General features: G+C 36.3%; 1 protein-coding gene across 3 annotated transcripts in view; it reads right to left on the bottom strand.

The window, feature by feature from the left end:
- Positions 1 to 25,000, bottom strand: part of SLC10A7 (solute carrier family 10, member 7) — a 277,082-nt gene that overhangs the window by 249,158 nt on the left and 2,924 nt on the right. For all 3 annotated transcript variants that reach the window (XM_011987124.1, XM_011987125.1, XM_011987126.1), the window contains exons 2-4: positions 23,019 to 23,101; positions 15,743 to 15,879; positions 10,093 to 10,168 (exon numbers count right to left, since the gene is read on the bottom strand). In XM_011987124.1, the coding sequence (XP_011842514.1) occupies positions 10,093 to 10,168; positions 15,743 to 15,879; positions 23,019 to 23,101 (296 nt within the window). The remainder of the gene's footprint in view (positions 1 to 10,092; positions 10,169 to 15,742; positions 15,880 to 23,018; positions 23,102 to 25,000) is intronic.

Here is a 25,000-nt window from a genome sequence, read left to right as displayed (position 1 = left end):
AAGTCTTCTATTTTCAAGAATAACAACTTCATAAATATACACAAATACATGTGTAGCTAGCGTGTAGTTGGTACACAGACAAGCCACAGAACTTGAAAAAGGCACATGCCCAGAATTTGGAAATAAAGCTAAAAATAATCAAATTCTCTATAATAAGATGCAAACATAGAAACATTAATTAGATTAGATTAGCTGAAAGAAAAGCTAGCAGTGTGTTGTTGTTTAGACTAGTGCCTCTCTAAAAACGAAGCCTGATATTTAAAATATAACTTATCAAAATAAACCAAATTATCAAAAAATGTTGCTAGTCATCATACATGCAGATATTCTGATACTGAACAAGGAGAATTAGGTTGATAACACATTTTCAATGTTTATGTAGAACTGTTTAAGTGAGCCGAGATTGCACCATTGCACTCCAGCCTGGGCAACAGTGCGAGACTCTGTCTCAAAAAAAAAAAAAAAAAGAGAGAGACAGACATACCTGATTGTTTCTTGGCTTGCGATTTTTTTGTTGTTGTTCATTGGAATGGAGCTGGGATGCTTTTCTAGGCTTTACTGTTTCAGAGAAACATCCTATAAATCTATTCAATCTTCAATCCCCTTTATCTAGTTCTAAACTCTCAAAGCAATCTTTCAATTACTAGTTTGGCTCCCCATGGCCTTTAATTCCCAAAGGGGCTATCTTGAGTATCTGACATGACTATTCCAGGTTACAACAATAAATACTTATACAAAAAAACTGAAGACCTATAATGTAAACTAATAATCTGAAATTATCCAGTTTATTAAATTTATTTAAATACAAATCATCTTATGCTACAATGTACTGCTTGTTTTATATCACTTACTAAACTGAAAATTATATAAATGTACTATGTATAGACAGCAAGCTATTGCAAGCACTTGATATATGTTTTTGCATAAATGAACGAAGTGAATTAATGAGCGAATTTAGAAGATCAGGAGAGATGAGTATCAGGGAAGCAGAAGGAATTTGGAGATGAGTGGCCATGGTATCAGTCATGGAGGATATGAACTGAGAACTGGCCACTGGGATTGGTGACTAGAAATCATCGCTAATCTATTAAAAGAGCCCTTTTGGTTACAGAGGTAAAAATGAAGATAATTTGCTGGGCAACAGGGTTTAATGAGAAAATTCTAAGTTACACCAAAGAACAGGGAAATCTAGGTACGTTTCACAAGTTTTATAGCAGCTTAAAACAAACACAGTCAACTCTTTCTACCTCCTAAGAACTCTCGCCCAATCTGGAAGATAAGACTGAAGCTAAAAGGTAGATACAGTAGAAGAGTAGGGACATAGAATTTCTTGCTGTTGCTGCTGTTACTTCTGTTCTTTCATCTGTTAAAGAGGGAAAAGTAGCTGTTACTACTCCTCAGAAAGCACACCAGTCTGGAGGCTAAAAAACATACATCTGCCAGCTTGCAAGAAGGCTCAATGCTGACAATGTTTTTCAGACATAAGATTCCACCAGGATGCCATTAACCTTACACTACAAGCCAAAGCAGTAACCCCATTTAACAGAAGAGAAAGGCAAAGAACAGAAAGGCTAAGTAATTGCTAAAGCGGAGAAAGTGACTGACAGATCAGATTTCCGTTTCACTCCTAGTCCTCTCTGCTGATTAGATCTACTCTAACTGCCTTTATAAATGTTTCAATGAATCTTATCTTAATGCATTGGATTAGCAAGACCAACTCCCCAATGATAATGCAAAATAACCCTGAAATGTTTCATGCCTCACTCATAAGTCAGAAATTGAACTTTCAGTCTCCATTTGGACTGTGATGATCTTGATCTTTCACCTCTAGCAAAAATCTCATAGCTATACTTTGGAAGTTAGTAATGAGTGCTTCATTTGCTTTCCAAGCAGATAGAAAACCTTTTTTAAATACACTCAGACTTCCATGACCTTCATCTATGACTTAAGACTTCCCCACATGCAATAATTTTCTTTGCTAAGGAGACATTCTTAAATTGTCTTTGAAGAGATTTGAGTACCAGCCCCATTGATGAAAGTAAACACACACACACACACACACACACATACACACACACTCGTTATCTTTCTTCTATACCCCAAATCAAAATGTTTCTTTAAAATGCATTTGGAATTCAGCATGACTATCAAAGTTCTAAAATCCTTCAACCCGCTAAGTAAAATATAATAAAAATGCCAGCTAAATATGCTTGCATTAAAAGAAGCACACTGTCTTAATACTAGACTAGGCAAGACCATAGCCTAACGTTGCAAGTAGCAAACACAGTCTAGATTCCTAACCTGAAGTTCTGGCTGTCCCACACAGCTGGGTGGAGCTGACCTCACTTGTGGTGCATTTTGTTTTTTTCTACATTAAAATGGAAAACAATAATTTAACGATGAGGGTCATCTAGGCAAAACTATTCCACTATGCTTTGCCTATTTTTGTGAGGTTTATAACATGAAGTAGAGATTCTGAATACTGTAATATCACATTAAACGTAAGCTTCTCAAAGTCAGGCACTGGACTGTCATGTCTCAGAACACAATACTCTAAAGCATGGTGCCGTGGCATACTGAGTACTTTTGAGCTGAGACAGACAAGGGGGCCTCAAAAGCAAGATGGTCTCCCCAACCTTCTCCTGCCCTCCTGTCTCCTGTCCCTCTTTCTCTTGTCCCTGAGTGGATCATAGAAACTAGAATTCCTCTTCCCCTAGGTGGATCATAGAAAGCTGAAAGGTCACTCTGACTTCCTCCCTTCTCCCCTGAAGATCCTCATGTGACAGGTGTCCTTTCTCACACTCAGGGAAAGCAAGTCCTACAGAGACACAGAAAAGAATCTGAAAAACCTGGCCTTATTAAGTGGCCCCAGTTTATTACCATTAGAGCATACCCCTTTTTTTTCCAACCATGTTTCTCCCCAACTATCCACTTATTTCATCAGACAGCATAAAAATATAGTTTTCCCTGGCTCTTTGGGTCTACATTTCTGAAATTACCCATGTCACCTAAAACTTTAGGTATATAAATTTGTTATGCTTTTCTCTTGTTAATGTGTCATTTGTCATAGGGATGTCAGCTATGACCCTTGTTATGGGTGAGCAAAAGACTACTTTTTCACCCCTGTAAGATCTTACTATCCTTATTATTCTCTATGGTAGAAAACAGTATCTTAAAGTTGATGCTTAACAACTGGTTGAATACTGTATTCTATTTCTAAAGCTGGATGGTGGACATAGAAGTGCATATTGTGCTTCAAACTGTGTATATGTGTTTTACACACTTTTTGTAGCTATGATAGGTTTCATAATTTTTAAAAGAAGGAGATTCTTGAGGCCCATCCACTAAACATTCTAATTCAATATGTCTAGGATGGATATGATATAAAGAATTTAAGTTTACTTTTCTAATCTTTCAGGTAATGCCAGTGCAAGTGATCCATGAAATCCATTTTAAGAAACAAACAACAAAAAAGCGCAAATAAACATAAATAACATGCCTATAGTCAGTACACTGCTACTAGTGGTAGAGGTGCCTATTTTCATGGTTTGAATTGCCAGGCTTGGTTTTAAACACAGATAACCTAGAGTTTAAATATTACTCCCAGATCTGACTAAAGACTCCTTTCTAACTTGCCCTGACTTTTATCTATTACAACTCTTAATGCTTTTTTCTTTTTTCCTTCAGATATTTGAAGGCAGACATTCCTTAATTATATTTCTCTTCTACTTGTTTAATACCTAGGCTCTCAAAATTTTGCAAAGCTATATAGCTTTGCAACTTTACTTGGATGTTAAGGTTTCATACTCACTTCACATTTTTAGGCAATGGCTTTTAGCTGAATTCTTCCTTTTCTCAGCATGCAAAAGAAGCAATATTGAGATAAAAGAAGACAATGCCTCTTTCCCAAACCCTACCTTTCTTGCTTTTTCACTAAACACCAGTATAAACGACAGAGAAATGAAACAGTTCTACAACAATACTATGAAAATCACATAACTCCCTCTCCAAACGTAGGGGAATAATTTTCTAGTTTCTTAAATTTTTTTTCTTTTATAAAGGAATCCACGTGACAGTTATTGTAAGGCAGAAGTAACTTGAATTTAAATACAATGATTCTCTTAGCAAGTCTCATCAGGTTTAAAACCTTTGTAAGGCTTTTGGAGGGAAAAAAATCAAAAAAAAATTTTATCACAGAATCTTGTATTTGGAACAGAAATTTAAACTAAACAAACATATATAGTTTTTAAACAAAGAATAAGTGTTTATCTTTTGCCTCCCATGTCAGAATAAAATATAAAACATTCTGATCTATCTTATTTTTGGCAATAAAATTAGGATTAACCAACTCTTACTACTTTTTTCTTGTTCTTTTTTTTTTTTTTTTTTTTTTTTGAGATGGAGTCTTGCTCTGTCACCCAGGCTGGAGTGCAATGGCGCAATCTTGGCTCACTGCAACCTCCGCATCACGAGTTCAAGCAATTATTCTGCCTTAGCCTCCTGAGTAGCTGGGATTACAGGCGCATGCCACCAAGCCTGGCTAATTTTTCTATTTTTAGTAGAGACGAGGTTTCCCCATGTTGACCAGGCAAGTCTTGAACTCCTGACCTCAGGTGATCCCCCCTTGCCTGGGCCTCCCAAAATGCTGGGATTACAGACATGAGCCACTGCCCCCGGCCTTATTACTTTTTCTATTACTTAAAAAGGAACTACAGCTACATGCACACACACATACACACAGCCACAATCGCCACCAGCTGGACCATGTCAAAGCACACTCTACAATTTTGCAGTTTTGAAAATTTGTGTTTAAAATATTCAAATGAATAAATTACAATCACAAATAAGAAGCTGACCATGTTTCTAATATTCAAATAAAAATAGCTTAAAATGTAAAAGCCACAAAAGAAGATTGTCAGTCAGCTTTACCACTAAACAGTATCATTTGTTTACCTGAGAAATATACTGGCATTTCAGGGTATATATACTGCTATGCACATACATTGAGTCCCTTCTGCTGCTAAAAGTCATTATAAATTCTAGTTGGCTCACTGAAACAAAAATAACCTAAGTTATAAGAACAGACTTTTTTTTTTAACTAACAAAAAGCAATAAAGTTACTTCTTGCCAAATTACAACCCATGACAAAATCTTTTGGTAACCAACAATTTTACTGAAAATCATTTAAAATGAAAAGTGTGTAAGTAGCAGAAACAAATTTCCTCCTACGTTCTATAACAACTTTGCAAAATGAAAATAATCATTTCAAATGACACCATTACAACTGCATACATCCCCAAATCATTAAAAACAAATATGCTATACAACCATACACTTTATTTAGTACATGAGAGCACATATTAAACATGTATATATTACATATAAATATGTAAATATACATGAGCATCAACTAAATGTGAAAAAGGTGATAACATAAAATCCTGAAGGAAAACGTTTTCCTACTTGACATAAACACCATCAAGAACATTTTGCAAGGACAATGCAACATGGAATATGCCACAGCAATTCTATTGCTATGTTTAAAACCCATGTGAGTACAGAGCTGCTACATGCAAGGCAGAGCAGAGAATCACAGAAAAGCAGAATCAGGGCCTTCATCAAATACTAGGTGACAGTGAGCCCAGCTTGTGGACCTTTTCATTACACACACCAACAAATTCACTGTCCATCCTTAGATTACATTCTTTCCAATCTATTATACAGAAGATTAATCTTCTTTCACATTTACTTCAACAAAAGTCTATATTCACTTATCTAGTAACATTATTTTAGGAAAGCATTAAACTTTTCTACTACCTTTTCTTGCTGATCATTTTCTCCTACTATCTGGTGAAAATATGAAATAGTCTATTCATTTCATATCAGAAGATAGGACCAAACTAGACTCTGCAAACTTCATTTCTGAAGCTTGATGTTCAAGATTTATGAAAAATTATATCTTATACCCCGGTCTACAAAAATGCTTGATAATCATGAAACTATACAATATAAACATTTAAAGAAATAGACTAACACTTTTAGAAAACAAAGGAGATATTTCTAAATTCCACATTATTAACATGGAACATTAATGTAAACAATTTATCTATTGAAGGAATAAACATGTAAGTAGACTTTAGAAGAATCTAATGCTATGTTACTGTCAAGGATATGGATGAAATGTGAACTTTGGCCAAAAGTTGAGAACAAAAAGGTTTTTAGTCTCTAAAATCAATATAGCCTGCACACCTCTTAAGGGAATCACCATTAGACAAATCACATTTATCTCTAATCACAATAGAAAGAAAACCACAGAGCATACTAGTCAAAAACTCCTATACCTCCTCTATCTCACTAATCATATGGCAAATAGTAAAAACCACCTGACATAATGAAATCTTTGGTTAAATCCAGCTATCTGCTAATTTCATTCCTACACTAAGAAGCTAAATGTGGCTTTGAGAAAACACACAACCACAATGCCTGGCTTCACTTTCAATGCATGTCTACGCATCTCAGCTGGCTCCTCAGTCCAGCCTAGCTGTCCTGCCATACTCTCAAGTTAACTCACTTTCCTCATCTAATTGGCAATTGCACACTTTCTCCTCCCTTTTGAAACATCAATACCACCTACCTCATTATCACTCTCAGTTGTTGATCTTGCTTCCAACCTCACTAAGAAAATAAAAACCATTAAAAAAGACCAAGTATACCCCTTCTGCCCAGCTACACACATCCATATCCACACACTCTGCCTTCACTTCTGTTATTATAAACAAACAGCCCAAGGTTCACTGACAGTCATACAACTCAATACTATTCTTTCTCATTTGATCAAATATATTACTCCAGCATACACACTCTCTCTTACATCAACAGTTTCCTCTCTAGTGTAGTATTCTCATCATGGTACATACATGCTGTTATTTCTACATTAAAAAAATTTCTACCCCACATCCCCTCTAAATACAACCTCATTTCCCTTTTCCCTTTCATCACAGAGAACCTCAAAACAGTTGACTCTACTTCTATCTCTAATTCTGCTCTTCCCACTTTTTTCTTGAGCCCATTCCAAATAAGCTTTTATTTCAATGCTCCACCAAAACCACTCTGGTCAGGCTGCCAGTTACTCCATGTAGCATAATTCAGTGGCTAATCTTCAGAATTTACCTTACACAACTTATATCAGCATTATTTTACACAGTGAACCAGACCCTCCTCCTCAAACACTTTTTCACATGGCTTCCAGGACACCTGGCTTCCCTGACACAATGCTCCCCTATTTTTCCTGCTCTCATTACTGCTGCTTTCTCTGTTGTCTTTGTTGGTTATTCCTCATTCCCTTGACCTCTTAATGTTGGAGTGATCCAGGGCTCAGTCCTTGAACCTCTTCTCTTTTATATCTATGCTCTCTCCCCAAAAAATCTCATCCAATTTTGGCTTTAAGTACATTTATCCACTGATGATTCCCTAATTTATATCTCTAGTTTAGACCACTTCCTAAACTACTAATTCTAATATCTCTAATTCTTCATTAGTATTTCCACCTGGATATATAATAGACATCTTAGTACATCAAAAAACCAAACTCTTGATCTTTACCTATATGGCTGACATTACAAGTATTCACTAAAGTCAGTTCCCTTCTCCTTCAGCACACATAAATGACAACACATGGTAAGGCCTTATGACTTATTCCGACCAATTTAATGTGAGCAAAGTGCCATGTATCACTGTCAACCTGGGCAGTGAAAAACCTATTTGTGGTTCTGCAATCTTTCTCTCTGCTGTGGCAAGTGAAAATGTTGTGTGTTCCATCCAGGGGGTAGACCTACAAGATAGTAGAGCCTCCAATCAATCTGGCATCTTTGGGGATGGCAAAAGACCTTCCCATTGACCCACATGGGACATGTACCATGAACAAGAAATAAATGTATATTTTTAACCACTGAGATTTTGAAGTTCTTAGTTATCCCGGAATAGCCTAGCCTCTGTAGGCTAATACTCCCCAAACCTGTTCTCACATAGCAACAGCAACCTCATCCTTTCAGTTGCTCGACCAAAAACCTTAAAATCATTCTTGATCCCTCTTTTTCTCTCACACCCCACATCTAATTTCAGCATATCCTGTACCAAATACACCCAGAATCCAATCACCTTTACTGTCTCCACTACCATTCTGTTCTTCAAAAGACACTGGTGAAAAATAATAAGACAAGTCACAGACTAGGAAAAAAATATTGACAAAGCAAATATCTGATGAAAGAGACATACCCAGAATATACAGAACTCTTAATGCTCATCAATAAGTAAACAAACCACCCAATTTTTTAAAAAATGAGCAAAAGAGTTAATAGACATTTCACTAAAGAAGACATATGAATAGCAAATCAACACATGAAGAGATACTCAGTATCACTGGGAATACAGATTAAATTAGAACCACAATGAGATATCATTACACTGTATTAGAATGGCAAAAATTAAAAAGACTGAAAATACAGTACCAAATGTTGACTAGGATGTAGAACACTGGAACTCTCATTCGCTACTGGTTGGAATGTAAAACTGTATGACCACTTTAAAAAATAGTTTGGTGATTTATTTAAAAGTTAAATATACATACGTAGTAAAAGAAGAGTGCTTGTATATTGAGAGAAATAGTCTACATCCGAAGCTATTTATAGGAGGCTTATAACTATTTATAGATGATTCTTCCTTGATTAAAAGGTACTAAAACTTACACCTACCAGATGATATACCCATTCCACTCCTAGATATTTCCAAGGAAATGGGGGTATGTTATATATAAACTTAAGATTTCTACAGGAATGCTCATAGCCAAAAATTAGAAACTGCCCAAATTTCCATCAACAGGTGAATGGATAAACAATTTGTAGCATATCTGTATAAAATACTACTCCTCAGCAAAAAAGGTACTGAATTATTAATGAACACAACATAGATGAATTACAAAATATGTATGCTTAGTAAAAGAAGCTAGAAAAGATTTTTTTAAAAAAAGAGCACAAACTGTATAATTCCATTGCATAAAACTCTAAAAAACACAAACTAATCTACAGTGACAGAGAGCAGATCAGTGGTTGCCTGGGGAAGGGGGTGTTGAGAAGGGCAGAAGGAAGGAATGTCAATGGGACTCAGGAAAGTCTTTGAGTGTGTATATATGGATATGGATATGTTCACTATCTTGATTGTGTTGGTGGTTTCACAAGTATACACATATGTCAAAGTATTAAACTGTTTATGTTTATACAGTTTGTTATATGTCAATGATACTTCCATAAACCTGTTTTCAATATAGCAGGTACTCAATATTTTTGGAAAACAGAAAGTGGATGAAAATGAAAATCGATGTTGAAAGCAGAATCCTAAGAATGAACTGAAGTGGAAACCCATTATCTTCCCTCCTTCAATAGCATTTTTTTTCTGAATGAAAGAATATAAGTAGAAAAGGAGAAATAAGCTATCACAAATGAATGTCCCTCAGTATAAAGTCATAGGGCCTTTCAACCAGGGAAGAATCCCCTATAAGTAGCTTCTGCATTGAACAATTGCTACCCCAATATACAAATACAATTATTGTGCCATAGTCCCCTAGCAGTTGAATAATCTCTTTGAATTCATCTAATAAACCTAGCCTAATTTCTTCTTTTTATATCATCTTCACTTGTCATTAAACATATTGAACTTTTCCCCATCAATTTAGTTTAACAATTTTTTTGGAAATAAGGAATAGCCATATTGGATGTCCTCAGGCTGTGAATCTTGGATGAAAAATGCCTTTCCCAGGTCTTCTCTGTCCTTTGTCTCCCAATTTCCACTGAGGTAGAAGAAAAATCACTATCTCTATTTCACTCATTTCCCTTGCTCTTCTCTTTGAAATCCTAAATTCTATCCATCATGATCAATTTTAGCATCATGCTAGTATGTGAGTACACCTCCTTCTTTCACAAGCTGTTATGGCTAGGAGTTTTCTGCAACATCAACCCTTCATGTTCAAAACTATGGTACAATTTGGAAATAAAAGCACAGCATGCACTTATGTTTAAATAAGGTAGCCCCATGACTCACCTCATTTCCACCAACTGCCTTGGTTAAAATCACTGCAGAAGACACAGGCGGAGGCATGCAACCTACTGTCTGCAAACTGAAAAAGAAAAGAAAATCCAACTATAAATAATTTTTTAAATCATAGACAGCTGTCACCACATTCATTCTAAAATAGCAAGGCTGAGCAAATGAAAATAAGGGCATATTTATTGATGCACATGCCCTGTTGAATTTAGACAAGTCTGCACAAGGCAATATGGCTTACAAGGTGCTGCAAATGTATGAGTTCTAATCTCTTATGCTATTCCATAGGCTTGAGTGCGTCTATTTTAAGCTATTTAAGCTCTTATTATACAATTCAAAAAGCAGTCAAGGTATAGTGAGTTCAGTCATTGAAAGATAACCAAAATGGCTAATCATTTGGTAAGTGTATGTAGTCTTAGGTTATTTTTAGGTAAAGTGAAAAATATTTTCCCTACATTTTGTTTGTAGGAAGTCTCTAAATCTTCAAAACCACTTCCAAAGTTCAAAATACTTGACAAGACACAAGCTTGTATCTTTGGATTTCTTTCTATAGAAGAGTAGTTTTCAAACCTTCATCTCATAAAGGACATTTTAATGTTGTAATAACATTACAGAAACAGGCATGACACAATCATACACTTTTGCATTCAGGCTCTGTAGTAAATTCTAGTATCTATTCTCAATTTGGTTTTTATTAAATTAAGTGCACACACCCAAGATCATGACAGGTCTATTTCCTTAGTTTAGGATAGAAAATAAACTGCATAACAAGCAAATGAAACTATGAGTAATAAACTTAAGTACTATAAATTTTTTTAATTACTCAAAATCCACATAGAATATATCTTCTGGGGAGAACAGGTATCTGGCCTAAGTGGAAAGTTCATACAGGGCATAGAGGACACAGAGTATCTGACTTAGATTTTGAATGGGTATGATTAAAGGTTACAGTTGACCATTTAACAACATGGATTTGAATTGTGAGGGCCCCACTTATACAAGAATTTCTTCTGCCTCTGCTATGCCTGAGACAGCAAGACTTCTTCCTCTTCTTCAGCCTACTCAATGTGAAGATGACAAAAATGAAGGCCTATATAATGATCCATTTCTACTTAATGAATAGTAAATATATTTTTTCTTCCTTATAATTTTCTTAATATGTTTCTTTTCTGTAGCTTAATTGTAAGAATATGTAATACGTGTAATATATAAAGTATATGTTAATTGACTCTTTATATTATAGGTAAGGCTTCCAGTCAATGGTTAGGCTACCAGTAGTTAAGTTTTTGGGGAGTCAAAAGTTATATGTGGATTTTCAACTGCATGGGGGTTGGCACCTCTAAGCTTCACAGTGTTCAAGGGTCAACTATATTTTTATTCATTTTTGTAAGAATATATTATCTAAAATTTATGCAATAGATTTACATTAGGTCTGAAATATGAAAAATAATGTTTAAACTCATTTTGATTGAAGCATAAGAAAACTGGAATTTCCAACTCAGTTCCATTCAATATGGTCTTCTTTCCAGATCTGTTTTACCAAGAGCTACTAGAGTGGTCTGACCTATTATGAATTCCCAATTTCTGAGTCTTCCTTAGAGTCTGCTATCATCGTCACTAATACTGAGCATTTACCATTTGTAGTAGACACTATTCTAAACACTTTACATACTATCTCATTTATTCCTCAAAAGTTATATTTAAGATAAGTTGTTATTATTATTACCATTTTACAGAAAACTGAAGTGAAGAAAGAAGTTAAGTAACTTTCCAAACTCACAAAGCCACCTATCTGGGGTAAAACTTTTATGGGTCACAGACTTATCTAGGCCTCCCACCTCAGCCTCTCTGCCTTCTGTCTCCCCTACCCCCAATACTAGGACAGATCCTCTCATGCATTTTCAATCTTTCTAACTTTTTCATCCCTCCTCTTCCAGCCCCTTCCCTTCTATATGCAAAAAAGCAGAATTCTCATAGCTTTAAAAAGACAAAAATTTTGCTTGAACCCAGGAGGCGGAGGTTGCAGTGAGCCAAGATCGCGCCACTGCACTCCAGCTGGGCAGCAGAGCAAGATGCCATCTCAAAAATAAATAAATAAAAGACAAAATTTGCCAACTATATACTGAATACATATATCTTCTATGGGTAAAATCCTACAAGAAAGAATTTTTAAAAAGAAATAAAAACATTATTCCTGCGTTCAAGGAGGCAGAAGAGTCAATGCACAAATGTAGATAACTAATAGCAAAATGAGTGAAATGAGTGGTGCTGCCTCCTCAAGATACAATCCCACTTTTCTCATTGTGACTCACTTTTGACCTTTAAAGACTGCCTGCCTCCATGGCCCCACAGACCATTCTCTCTTTACTTCTCCGAAAGGAGATTTCTTCCCCCTCTAATAGTAATAATAACCTTAAAGTAACCAGTAATCTCCAAATCACCAAATCTGGTATCTTTTTCCTCATATTCATTCTGCTTACCTCCTTCTCAGGGCACTCTAATATTTTCATGGTTACTGTTGTAGTTCATTCAAATTTAGTTTCTGTCTTTTAAACCAGTCATTCTGGTGGTGTTTTTTTTTTTTTAGCCCTAACTACAATTCCCAAATTTGTAGCTGCCTATGACTGCCACTTTAAACTAAGCACGTCTAATGTTGTATTTATATATTTGTTTCCCAAATTTATTGAGGTATAATTGACAAGCAAATATTATAAAAATTTATGGCATACAACATGATGTTTTGACACAGGTATACACTGCGAAATTATTACCACAATCAAACTAATTAACATATACATCTACTCTCTTGGCAATTTTCTAGTATACGTTATTAACTACAGTCACCATGCTGTACAACAGATCTCCAGAATGAATTCATATATTTTCTAAAAAATAAACTTCCCCTCTGAATCTACATATATTTTTGGTCAATGGGACCAGTTTTTTCCCTAATGATCCAGTTTGAAACTTTGAAGTTATATGTGACTCCACTTGCTCCTCAAAAATCAATCTGTGGCTGGGCGCGGTGGCTCACACCTTTAATCCCAGCACTTTGGGAGGCCGAGGCGGGCAGATCACAAGATGAAGAGATTGAAACCATCCTGGCCAACAGGGTGAAACCCCATCTCTACTAAAAATACAAAAATTAACTGGGCACGTTGGCGGGCACCTGTAATCCCAGCTACTCAGGAGGCTGAGGCAGGAGAATCACTGGAATCCAGGAGGCAGAGGTTGCAGTGAGCCAAGATCACGCCACTGCACTCCAGCCTGGCAACAGAATGAGACTCTGTCTCAAAAAAAAAAAAAAAAAAAAAATCAATCTGTCACAACTAACTTTCCAGTTTCCTCCATGACTACTGCCACCATCATCCCTGTCCAGATGCTTCTCAGCCAATCTGGACACTTACAAAGGCCTGTTCAATGTTCCCTCTACCTTACTCTGTCCCTTTGCTATGCAAGGTAAGGAGTATGTGCTCAGAATATCTTTATTTCAACAACTTAAACATGATTCTGCAACCCCTTCAAGTTAATATACTAAGTATGTACTTTCAAATTAGGGAGGGGAAGGGAAAAAACACTAAGCCAGGAAGAGCTTTCTCTAAGTGAATTACGGTAAGTGTATATTCCTTTAAGTTCAACATCTTGAAGTCAGAATTGTTTGTTTTACTTAGCATATTGAGTTGCAAGCTGTCCAATTAATCTTCCTTCGTAGCCACTTTTAAACATGTTGTTATGTGCTTGTTTAGCATTTTTAACAGCTCTCTCTCCATCATCTATAGCTTCAAATGCAAACTCCTCAGCCCAGTAATTCAGGCCTTCTGCAAGCCAACCCTATGGAAACATTTTATCTTTGTATCTCATTAATGCCTCATTTTTGAAATCCAAGAGTACCCAACCTTTGCTGAACTGCTTATTCTTTAACTGATTACACCACTCATCTGAAAAATCACATGGTGTCGCATTTTGGTGATTACTAGGAGGGGTGTGTGTGTGTGTGTGTGTGTATATATATATATGTATATATATCCTATATAACCAACTAGGTTGGAAGTTCCCAGAAGACAACAAAAATGAGTAAATATCTTTGTATTCCTTGAGTGGCCTACACATGGTAGATATTCAGTAGCTGTTGGTTATTGATATGCATAATACATTGTTGCTCTAAAATGATGTCATCATATTTATGTGGCATTTTACACTTTTTGGTGAAATTTGATGGTCATTCTCTCAAACTAAATCTGGCCAAAATGGCACTCTTGATTTCCACCATGCCTCCTAACCTAGTTTTCCCCTCTTAAGTAAGTGATGCTACCAATTACCCAGTGGTTCCAACCTAAAACCCTGGTTCCTCTGTCCTCCTTCTATATCCTCCTTACCCATCACCAATGAAAGCTCTACTGTAAAATCTATCTGGCACACATTCATTTCTCTCTGTTGAACTGCTACCTCACCACTACTCTCTAAGTTGATTTCTCTCAGGTCCCTCTACTATCTCTTTTCCGCATAGCAATTAGAAGAATCATTTGCAAACATAAATCAGACCTCATCACTCCCTCATTCCAATTCCTCCAATAGCTTCCTATAGCACTCAGAATAAAATCCGAACACTGTCCCATGGCCTATAAGGCTCTATATAGCGCACTCCTGCCTCCTTTTCTACTGTTAGGACATGGTATTTTTCCTCTACATCACCAGGCTCTGGCCTTCCTGGCTGCTTTACTGACTGGAAAACAACAGGCTTGATCTTGCCCTAGAGCCTTTGTACATTCTGTTTCCTTTCCCTAGAACATTCTGCCCCCAGAACTCTGAAATCTAAATTAATCACCAGCCTGCCCACCCAACCACTTTCACATTATCTCACTGTTTTGTTCTTTTTACATCATTTATCTCTATCTTGCTCATCTACTTACTTGTTTATTGATACCACACCCCCTGAGACTCCCCAACATGCAAAACTAATGGGCATTTCATTGTTGTTTCTCCAATATTTATAATAACTCCTGAAGCAAAGTAGAAGCTAAATAAATAACTTGAATCAATGAATAAGTAATTTCAATTGATATCCCCAACATCATTGGTAAATAAGCAGTAAAAGTATGATTATCCTCCTTTCTAGATAGGGAAATTGACATTAAAAACTATTTAAAAACTTTGCTCAAAGTCACATAGTATGTTAGGGATATGGTCAGAATTCAATCTTCAGGCTCTAAGTTCAACTATTATATCAAATATAAAACAATGAAAAGGTAACGTTTGTCCCATATATAGGTATTTTTTTCTTTCTTATACATTTCTAAAACACACCTTATACTCTGCTATTTTCTAATTAATTGACATCCAATTGACTGGCATACAGATCTTACATCTGCTAGTCCTTCTCATTTTTTTTCCAAGACCACTCTTTAAAATTCTCAGAAAAGTGCTCATCCTAAAACCTCAGGATGAAGCATGAGGGTGTATCTTAAGATTCTGTTATTTGATGAACTTCCTTGATGAAATACTATTGTTTTAAAGGAAAACAAAGATGTGTTTTTACTTCCTTTTAAGACAGCACACAAGCCCTTTTGTATATAGTTGCCATAGAAACAACAATGTCTCTAGAGATGCCCCATTAAAAGTGGACCCACTTTTAAAGATTTAAACATACCCTTTTAAAAGCCATTCGTTGATGGGTGTGATTGATAAAAGCTGAAGAAAAAGCCATATTGTTGCTGGGAAGAATGCAAGTGTAAAGATCTGAATAAAAAGATGCAGTTTTAGATGCACCAAAGCACTGGTCAGCTCCTGGAAAAATTAAGGAAACAAAATAAACAAAGGTAAGAAAACTATTCCTGAAAGGAGATCGCTACTAAAATAACATCACATGAGTTAGTTTTTAATTTCGAGTTTTTTCATAGCTAAAATTTTTATCTATAAATAAATGCACATGAGACAATGCAAGAGAAAAAAGTTATTATGAAGGCTATAAAGTATTTTTGTTTAAAATTTCTTAATTTTTTTTTTTTTTTTTTTTTGGAGACAGAGTTTTTGCTCGTTGCCCAGGCTAGATTGCAGTGGCAAGATCTTGGCTCACTGCAACCTCCACCTCCCGGGTTCAAGGAATTCTCCCGCCTCAGTCTCCTGAGTAGTTTGAACTACAGGTGCCCGCCACTACCACGCCCCCCCCCCAATTTTTGTTTTCACCATGTTGGGCAGGATGGTCTCAGTCTCCTGACCTCATGATTCACCCCCCTTGGCCTCCCAAAGTGCTGGAATTGCAGGCATGAGCCACCGTGCCCGGCCTAAAATTTCTCTTTTTTTTTTTGAGACGGAGTCTCGCTCTGTCGCCTGGGCTGGGGTGCAGTGGCGCGATCTCAGCTCACTGCAAGCTCCGCCTCCCGGGTTCACGCCATTCTCCTGCCTCAGCCTGCCGTGTAGCTGGGACTACAGGCGCCCGCCACCTCGCCCGGCTAGTTTTTGTATTTTTTTTAGTAGAGACGGGGTTTCACCGTGTTAGCCAGGATGGTCTCGATTAACTATTCTTTTCTAATTTCTTTACAATACACAATAAGCCCTAACAAATCAGATGTGTAAAATTCTGGAGCAGGACTAAGCCAACTATACTTTATACTAGCATAGATTTGGGGATTGTTGAACAACATACATGTATGTTTACCTATATAAAATAATAAATATTTTCAAAAAAACCTTAATAAGATCTATCACATTTCAACCAAATACAGTAATTAACCTCTATGCGTTGCACCAAGGCTTTAAGTCCTCGATTTGGCAAGATGTTACTGAATCTACAAATTAATACTTTAAAAAACATTTCCCTCAATGATAGTCTCTAATTCCAAATGGCATTTTCTTCCACAATCTACACTAGATTCTTTGTTAACATTAACAGAATACCAGCTTTATGCCATAATCTGAGCTTGTCACTTCACATGTTATCTCACTTAATCCTCACAAGAACCTAATTAAGTAAATACTATTATCCCTGTTTTACCGATGAAGAAATTGAAGTTGAGAGTTACTATATGGTGAATATCAGAATTAAATTTTCTCGCATGCTAGCAAACCCATGCCTGCTTCTCCCAATGCTACCCCAAGAGAAAAAAATGCACATTAAACATAACAAACCAGGCACACGTTACGAGTTTGACACCTAAAAAAAGGATAATTAGTTAACCTCTGGGATTCAAATAGATATAAACTAATAATATTTGCATTTGAGTTTATATTGTGTTGAAATAAAAACAAAATGGAAAACTAAAATAAAATTGGAAAGTGCTAGAAAAACTATAGTCCTTTAAAACAAGCAAGTGATCATTAAAGCATATTCAACTATGCCAGACAGTCACTGGTTGTAAGTATAGAACTGCAATGGCCCCTTTGTTCAGGTAAGATGTTCAAGAGATCCTCAGCCTCAGAGACATTAGCCAAAGTTTATCAGTTTAATCAGCGGTACGTTAATGCAGACTAATTTGCTCATCACCACATTCTGAGATTAGTCTCATCACTTCCCACTGTCTAGCTCCCTGTGTGGAGATACACACAGCAGTTCCTTCCTGTTAGGTCACAAGACATCCCTAAATGACATCTAAAGAATTTCTGGCAATCTAATTTAGGACCACTAGAAAACACTCAGCCTACCAGAAGTCACATTAGGTCCTGGGATCAGACCTAAGAGAAAGCAAGCCATCCTTACAGTGAATCAGAATTCTTAGAGCTCCACTCCAGAGAAAACTTGAGCACCAGCAGTTTCAGAGTATTCATTCTCAACAGCCTTGAAGCCAAATCTCATTTAAATATACTCAGAGGCATTTGGTAAACACTACACAAATATTAGTATTTTTATTTTTTAAAATACCATAATGAAATGATTAGCCAGAATACACTAAGGCATTTTTGCATATACTTTTTTTTTTCTTTTCTTTTTTTGAGACGGAGTTTCGCTCTTGTCATCCAGACTGGAGTGCAGTGGTGCGATCTCGGCTCACTGCAACCACTGCCTCCTGAGTTCAAGCGATTCTCCTGCCTCCACCTCTCAAGTAGCTGGGATTACAGGCACCCACCACCACACCCGGCTAATTTTTGTATTTAGAGTAGAGATAGGGTTTTGCCATGTTACCCAGGCTTGTCTGGAACTCCTGACCTCAGGTGATCCACCCGCCTCAGCCTCCCCAAGTGCTGGGATTACAGGCATGAGTCACCATGCCCGGACTGCATATACTTCTGATAAGAATAAAAATGGCATAACTTTTCTGAAAATTAATGTGGTAATACATATCAAGGACTATATAATTCATATTCTTGGACCCCAGAATTTTATGACTAGGAATTTATCCTAAAGATATAAGAAGTGATTGTAAATATTTATACACAAAATTGATCATCACAATGTTATTTATTAGAGCAAAATCTGGAAACAAATGTCCAAAAATAGGAGAATCATTTAAAAAGTTAAAATCTAATTGGAGTGTTATGAGCTATTAAATACCCTGTTGATGAGAATGCAGGTGTACAGAATCTCTCCCCTACTTTATCAATAGGTGTATAAATTGGCATAACCTATAGAGAGCACAACCTGGCAATTCATTCCTTCATTTAAGTAATACTTACTGAGCACCTGGTACCATTCTAGGTACTTGGAATATCTGTTACAACTTAAACTACATATATCATTTGACCTAGCAATTCCACTTCTAGGAATTTATCCTTCACATATGTTTCCAAATATAGGAAATAATATATTTTTAGGTTATCCTTTGCAACATGCATGTAATAGCAAAACCTTGTAAATTAACTAAATGTTCATCAATAGAGGACAACAAAAATACATCATGACACAACCATACAACAGAATCTATTTGGTGTACAAAAAAAATGGGGTTCTTTATGTGTTTAGATGAAACAATGTACAAGATACGTTTTTTAAGTAAAATAAGTTAAGGTGCCAAACAGTATGAAATACAATCTGTAGGGGGGTAGAATACACATGTGTATGTTTCACATGGAATATCTCTGGAAAGGTACACAGAAATTGTTAACATTGTCTGTCTCCAGAGAAGAAAACTGGATAGTTGGTGGAAGAGTGAAAAAAAAAGACTTACACATATCTTTATACCTTTTAATTCTGAACTATGTGAATAAATCATATGTTCATAAAAGTAAATAAAATAAACATTTTTGTTATAATATAGAAAGAAAATTTAAATAATATTAAACTATGTTAAAAGTAGATAATGTTACATGAAAAGAATAGGATAAGATTACATGTGTATATGTGTATGGGTCCACAATATGGGTATAAACATACTTACATTCCCATACAATTTTATTTTTAAAATATTATGCATATAAAACATATTTTTTAAAAAGGACTAAAAAATGGATGTTAATAGTTAATAGTGGTTATTTTTAATCTTTCTAATCTTTCTACAATAAGTAAATACCACTTTTATTACAAAAGAAACAAGTTATAAAAACTAAAATGTGCTTAGAAAATACTGCTGACCTAATAAATGACAATAAGAAATTGCCACTGCATCGGGATGATGATACAGTAAAGAACCGAGCAAAACGAGTCACAACCAACCATGTTGGCTCATAAGGGGCCTCTTAACAATAGGGAAGTGCTTCTAAGAAAGATTTTCAAGACTTTCACAAAATCCCAGAGTCATATATTTTTCCATACCTTCTTCATACAACCATAAAGATAAAACAAGATAATAACAGAAAAGAACAAGCAAGTAAACCCTGTAAATCCTAAAATAGTTATTATTTCATACATACCCATGTAGAATTTTGGGCCACATAGTCAAATAAGTGCGGTCATGAATAATCAAAAAGTTGGCTCTGCATCATAGTTTGTTTATTCACATGTAATATAGGTCAAAATTCATTAAAATAAACTTAAGAAGACACTCCACATCATGTACTGATTGTACCAGAGTCTCACTGACAGCATCAAGCATTGCTTAAAACCAGGGCTCTGATTGGGACACAGAAATATTTTCATTAGACACCGATTTCTCTTGTAACCCTTTATCTGACCATTTCATTCATTTGCTGAGAGTCAGGCTCATAGCTCTGGGCTTGAAACAAACAGCATAAGTCTAAAGTTTAGAGTTTGCTACATTTGCTTTTCTGCTAATAGGATAAAAAATAATATTTTTTACAGAAAAATAAAGAAAAACTTGCATCGTCTGCCCTACTCGGGACCTTTTTTCAGCCCCTGAGTCTCCTGCTCACATTTGTTTCTATCCCCAGCACCATGCCTTGTAGCCATAAGCACTTAATTGATATTTGTTTAAACAAATTCACCCTGCCACAGTTGGCTAAGAGACAAATCCTCCGAAACTAAAGGTTTGAAGTGAACTAAATATGAATTTTAAATGTGACCATATTTCACTTCAATACAACAAAATTTCAAAAAACTAGAAATTAATAGTCATAAAACTGAAGACTCAGCATTGCATTAGTACAGCGTCCTTTAAAATTTTAACGAATTAGTAAAATAAATTTTAGAATACATGTCATTAAATCAATGTATGAGTCATACAAGAAATGTTCAATATAAATCAAACTTGAATGGGACCAACACAAATGCTTCCAAATAAGCTCAAATCAATAATAATTCACTGTCTCCCATGTGCAAAAACGAACTATTTTAGGACCTAATAAAATATACAAATCGCAATCCCCACTGAAATGAATTTAGGATTACTAACTAGTAAACAAATATGACTGCTACCTCCTAAGTTACAAGTTACCCATGAAATTAGCAGGGTTTAGAAGTGGTTTAATATTACGCAATGATACAATCTAGGACATCTTAAGTTAAATGGCTTTTGAAAATGACTTAATGTTGTATTCGTTTGAAAAGGGCTTTTCATGGAAGAAATGGCTCTGATTGCTGCTTAGATACCACGATAAAGCACGAGATAACGGCATTTCATTAGATCCAAATTAGCTGGATGACTCTGAAGGTTTCTTAGGTGCTTACAAAAGAAGTCAGTCCTTAGAGAAATGCTGACAGCTGTGACATTCTTCCTTCTTCAACTCCTTCATCCCATAAAGTTATCTGCTTCACAGAATCGCATTAAGAAGCTAAGGAGTGAGAGAAATCAAGTTGCTTTCTGGATTTCCCATGGCACAAGTAACAGCTGTAGCCATTAAGCAGCCACCAGGGGACACAGAGCAACGTCCCAAGTAAAGGACTTGGGTTAGAAAGCTACTCCATAAAGAGCATTAGCCAAGGTCAGCAGGAAGACCTCCAAACAAGACCAGTCCAACATTATGGTAGTGGAAAATATCTTTCTGTATCACTGTGCCCCACATTTGAGAACCAATATTAGAACTCATATGTTGACAGAACAAAAGTCTGTGCCCTGTAAGTAGTAATCATGGTCCTCTCATATCAATATTGTTTACCAAAATTGGAATTTGACATACTGGGAAATCTCATCCCATGTCAGTTATTTTCAGAAGAGCAAGTAATCACAGAAAATATTTACAATTCTTGAGACATAATTTATCAGTTATAGACACTACACAATGATCCTATGTATATGAAAAAATACCCCAATGAGGCCGGGCATGGTGGCTCACGCCTGTAATTGCAACACTTTGGGAGGCTGAAGTGGGTGAATTATTTGAGGTCAGGAGGTTGAGACCAGCCTGGCCAATGTAGTGAAACCCCACTTCTATTAAAAATACAAAAATTAGCCAGGCGTGGTGGTGGGTGCCTGTAGTCCCAGCTATTTGGGAGGCTGAGGCAGGAGAATCACTTGAACCCAGGAGGTGGAGGTTGCAGTGAGCCGAGATGGCACTACTGCCCTCCAGCCTGGGCAACAGAGTGAGATTCTGTCTCAAAATTAAAAAAAAAAAAAAAAAAAAAAACCCCCAATGAAAAGATTTATACCAACCTGATGGCTACAAAATACATAAATTTAGTAAAGTCATATTTTTTCCATGTTGCTACTAGGGTGGTCTAAGAAGGAAATAACTAAATTTAGTCTTCATTCAAATCACACTTAAAATAAATAAAGGTAAGACATGATGCTGGACCAGAATTTTAATTTTTAAAGCCATTTCCAAAAACAAAAAAAACCTTCTTATAGTGAGATATTCCCATCTACATAAGAACAGGATGTTAGAATGATAGTTTTATGTAATTTCTTCAAGAGCAAATGGGTATTTTCTCCTCTCTCATTTTCTTCCATTGTAAGTCAAAAGAGAATCATAAATTCTACTCTTCCTCTCTCACAAGTAAATGTAAAAATGTCTGGATTTCTTTACTTCCAAGAGAATCTCATGTTCGGTGAAACCTGAATCAGTAAATAACATTACATATATATGGGTATGCTGTGTGTGTGTGTGGATCTCTGTGTGTGTATATATATACACACACACACACGTGTCAAATGAAAAACACCAATATTTCTCTTAAGACATCTATTAATATTTAATAGATATGCTAAGGAACAATAAGCTTTTCTAAATAAAAATTAAGTTATGACAAATTAAGCATTATTTGAATAGCATGAGTCCTGGGAACCAAAGATGATCCACAAAAGTTATGGAAACCAAACTGAACATCAACAGCTCAAATGTGCCCAGGCATAGTAGGTACCACTGTAGTTACCACCATAAGCTGAGGTAGAACTAAAGTAGATGCTTCAGTTCAGCTGTCATATTAAAAACACACTCATTATGACCACATCCTCAGGACCCATGCTGCTCAACTGTACAGCTTTTATAATGCATGTATGCAGGAATGAAACACAAGTCCTTTGCTGACCAAGTTATCTTCTGCTACAGTGAATCCTTCAGATTATAGCTATAAATAGCTTTACCAAAGGACTCTGAAATTTAAGGTAAGTACAAATTAAATTTTTCTCCCTGCTTTTCATGTATCCCATAAATGACAGTACCTCTGTTTTCAATGACAGTCCACTGTTAAAGAATATTGTTGCAACAGCAATGTAGGATACAGTTATTTCTGGCTTCAGTGGTCCTAAAAAGAGAAAAATGAGTTATTGTTAGAAAAGAATTTCAATAGATAACTTGGCACAAAAGAAGAATCTATTTGTTCACGCCTGTAATCCCAACATTTTAGGAGGCCGAGGCAAGTAGATCACTTGAGGCCAGGAGTTCAAGACCAGCCTGGCCAACATGGCAAAACCCAGTCTCTGCTAAAAATACAAAAATTAGCCTGACATGGTGATGCATGCCTGTAATCCCAGCTCCTTGGGAGGCTGAGTGGGAGGATTACCTGAGCCCAGGAGGCAGAGGTTGCAGTGAGACGAGATCACACCATTGCACTACAGCCTGGGCAACAAAGCAAGACTCTGTCTCAAAATGATAATAATAATAATAATAATAATCTACTGAAGGACAACAAATGGTAGTTTAGATATCAGTGTCACCCCTAGTGTCCTACTGTCCCAACAGAGGTAAGCATTTGTGTGATACAGCCTAACTCCAGAGAGCATTTTCCAGAGGGCAAGGACCATGGCTGTCTTGCTCAGCACAGTATCTTCAGACCAGAAGAATAAAGCAGCACACAGGAGAGCACATAAGCAAGATCCCTCAATACAGGTCCTAATTATATCTATCGTGGTATCAGCGCTTATATAACAATCAAAATACCCCCGAACCCAAAGAACAGTATCAATGGAAGAGGTTCCCTTCTCTTTAGCAAATATTATTTCATTTCTTCTAGGATACCAGAAACAAAAGCTTGTAATCACACACGTATTCAGTTCTGCCCAAGAGTATTCATTCTACAAATACTTATTAAGAACTTGCCATGTGAATGAGATAATGCATATAAAGTACTCAATAATATATTGCTATGACTGTAATTATTATTAAATTATGCTAGGCCCTAGAGATACGTGGTGACCCAGCCAGGCTTGATCCCTGCCTTCCAGGAAATCCTCTCTGGAGTTAGGATGGCAGCATTCAAATGTATTAACACTGTGAGAACAATAGTTAAAAGTATCATTTGTGAGTTGATATAAGTATCATTTGTGACATGTCCACAATTGGCTTGAAGACCTAATGTGCTAACAAAGAACAACATTCTTTCAAAAAATGCAGTCCTGAGAAAATGACATTTTATACCTGTATACCAATGGTTCTCCAGCAGTGGGAATCTTGCCCTCCATGGACATTTGGCAATGTTTAGAAATGTTTTTTGGTTGTCATAACTTGGGGGATAGGATGTGCTACTAACGTCTAGTGGGTAGAGATCAAGAATTCTATTAAACATCTTGGAAGGCATAGAACAGCCCCTCAAACAACAAAAATTATCATGTTCAAAATGTCAATGTGCCAAAGCTGAGAAATCTTAGTATATGGCAACATTTAAAAAAATCTAAGATCATCTCATATATGCCATTCTATTCAGTCCTCTTGTACTAGATTGAATAGTGTCCCCTACTCCCAAAATTCATGCCCACCCAGAACCTGTGAATGTGACATTTTTGGAAATAGGGTCTTTGCAAATGTAATCAAGTTAAGATGAGGTCTTATTGGATTAGGAGGATCATTAATCCAATAACCGGTATTCTTAAAAGATGGAAATTTGGACACAGACACATGCACAGGGAAGATAGCCATGTGGTGACAGAGCTGGAGAGTGGAGTTATATTGCCACAATCCAAGGAATGGCTGGCAACCACCACAAGCTAGAAGATGCAAAGGATTCTTTCCCAGATGTCCTTTGGAGAACATCTTGACCTCAGACTTCTGGCCTCTAGAACTGTGAGAGAATAAATTTCTGTTGTATTGAGCCACCTGGTTCATGGTAATTAGTTGTGGCAGCCCTAAGAAACTAATACACTCACTTAGGCAAAAGAACAGGACAACAATCATCGCTCCTCCATAGCCTGAAACTCTCTACTTGCTC

This window comes from Mandrillus leucophaeus, unplaced genomic scaffold (genome assembly GCF_000951045.1).
Source record: "Mandrillus leucophaeus isolate KB7577 unplaced genomic scaffold, Mleu.le_1.0 Scaffold301, whole genome shotgun sequence".
Lineage (NCBI taxonomy): Eukaryota > Metazoa > Chordata > Mammalia > Primates > Cercopithecidae > Mandrillus > Mandrillus leucophaeus.
Note: the sequence above shows the minus strand (reverse complement) of the source record. Positions and strands in the feature narration are given on the sequence as shown.